Consider the following 1,137-nt stretch of genomic DNA (forward strand, 5'->3'; position numbering starts at 1 on the left):
AATCAGAGGAATGAACAAAGATTGTAACCCATTTTCGTTTTGATTAAAATATAATTATTTGTTCCTATTTTTTTGTTTTGTAATTTATTTTGCAGACATTTAAATTTGAGGTTAACAAATTGGCACGCCCGGTGGGACAATCTTATCTGCGATTTAGACACAAATTTGTTGCAGATAAGAATTTGTTGTTACAACACAACTCTTCAATGTATAATGCGGCTGCGAATGGTCTAGCAGAGGCGTTTAACAAAACTTTGTGCAATCTTTTGAAGAAAGTGGTCTCAAAGTCAAAGAAAGATTGGCACGAGAGGGTCGGGGAAGCTTTATGGGCGTATAGGACAACATATCGGACTGCCACTCCGTACTCCTTGGTTTATGGGGTAGAAGCTATCCTTCCACTTGAAAGTCAAATACCTTCGCTTCGTATTGCTGTGCAAGAAGGGTTGACCGCCGAGGATAATGCTCGTCTTAGGCTTGAAGAGCTGGAGGCACTAGATGAGAAAAGATTAGAAGCTCAGCAACAACTTGAATGCTATCAAGCCCGCATGTCTAAAGCTTTCAATAAAAAGGTCCGCCCTCGTTCATTTCAAGTTGGAGATTTGGTTCTCGCAGTAAGAAGGCCAATTACCCTCACCCAGCGAATGGGGAATAAATTCGCGTCTAAATGGGACGGCCCCTACGTAGTGAAGGAAGCTTACACAAGCGGCGCTTACAAGTTAGTGGACAATGATGGATTACGGATTGGCCCCATAAATGGCAAATTCTTGAAACGTTACTACCCTTGAAGAAACATTTACCTTCGAGGAAGAGAACATGGGAAATTGATGTTGCATGTTCGCTTGAACTACGTCATGACTTGATCCCTTTGAGGAGGGTACGTAGGCAGCTTAGACCCATATTCTAAGTTCAGTCAAAAAAAAAAAAAAAAAAAATTTGTTCTAAGTTGTTCGCTTGAACTACGTCATGACTTGATCCCTTTGAGGAGGGTACGTAGGCAGCTTAGACCCATATTCTAAGTTTAGTCAAACCCAAAAAAAAAAAAAAAAACACAAGATGGGGATGCGTAGGCAGCTTAGATCCATATTCTAAGTTCAGTAAAAAAAAAAAAAAAATATATATATATATATATATATATAT

At 39.3% G+C, this 1,137-nt stretch overlaps 1 protein-coding gene across 1 annotated transcript; it reads left to right on the forward strand.

The window, feature by feature from the left end:
* The first annotated feature begins 206 nt into the window (after window positions 1-206).
* Window positions 207-785, forward strand: LOC148767939 (uncharacterized). The gene has a single exon (XM_088822700.1). It carries the CDS (start codon window positions 207-209, stop codon window positions 783-785), a length of 579 nt encoding a protein of 192 aa, XP_088678826.1.
* The last annotated feature ends 352 nt before the right edge of the window (window positions 786-1,137 follow it).

This window comes from Erythranthe guttata, chromosome 9, assembly GCF_056151865.1.
Source record: "Erythranthe guttata isolate IM_541 chromosome 9, IM_541, whole genome shotgun sequence".
NCBI lineage: Eukaryota > Viridiplantae > Streptophyta > Magnoliopsida > Lamiales > Phrymaceae > Erythranthe > Erythranthe guttata.

What these genes read in the sequence shown, in the direction of transcription:
- LOC148767939 (XM_088822700.1), top strand. Translation starts at nt 207, where the DNA reads ATGTATAATGCGGCTGCGAATGGTCTAGCAGAGGCGTTTAACAAAACT.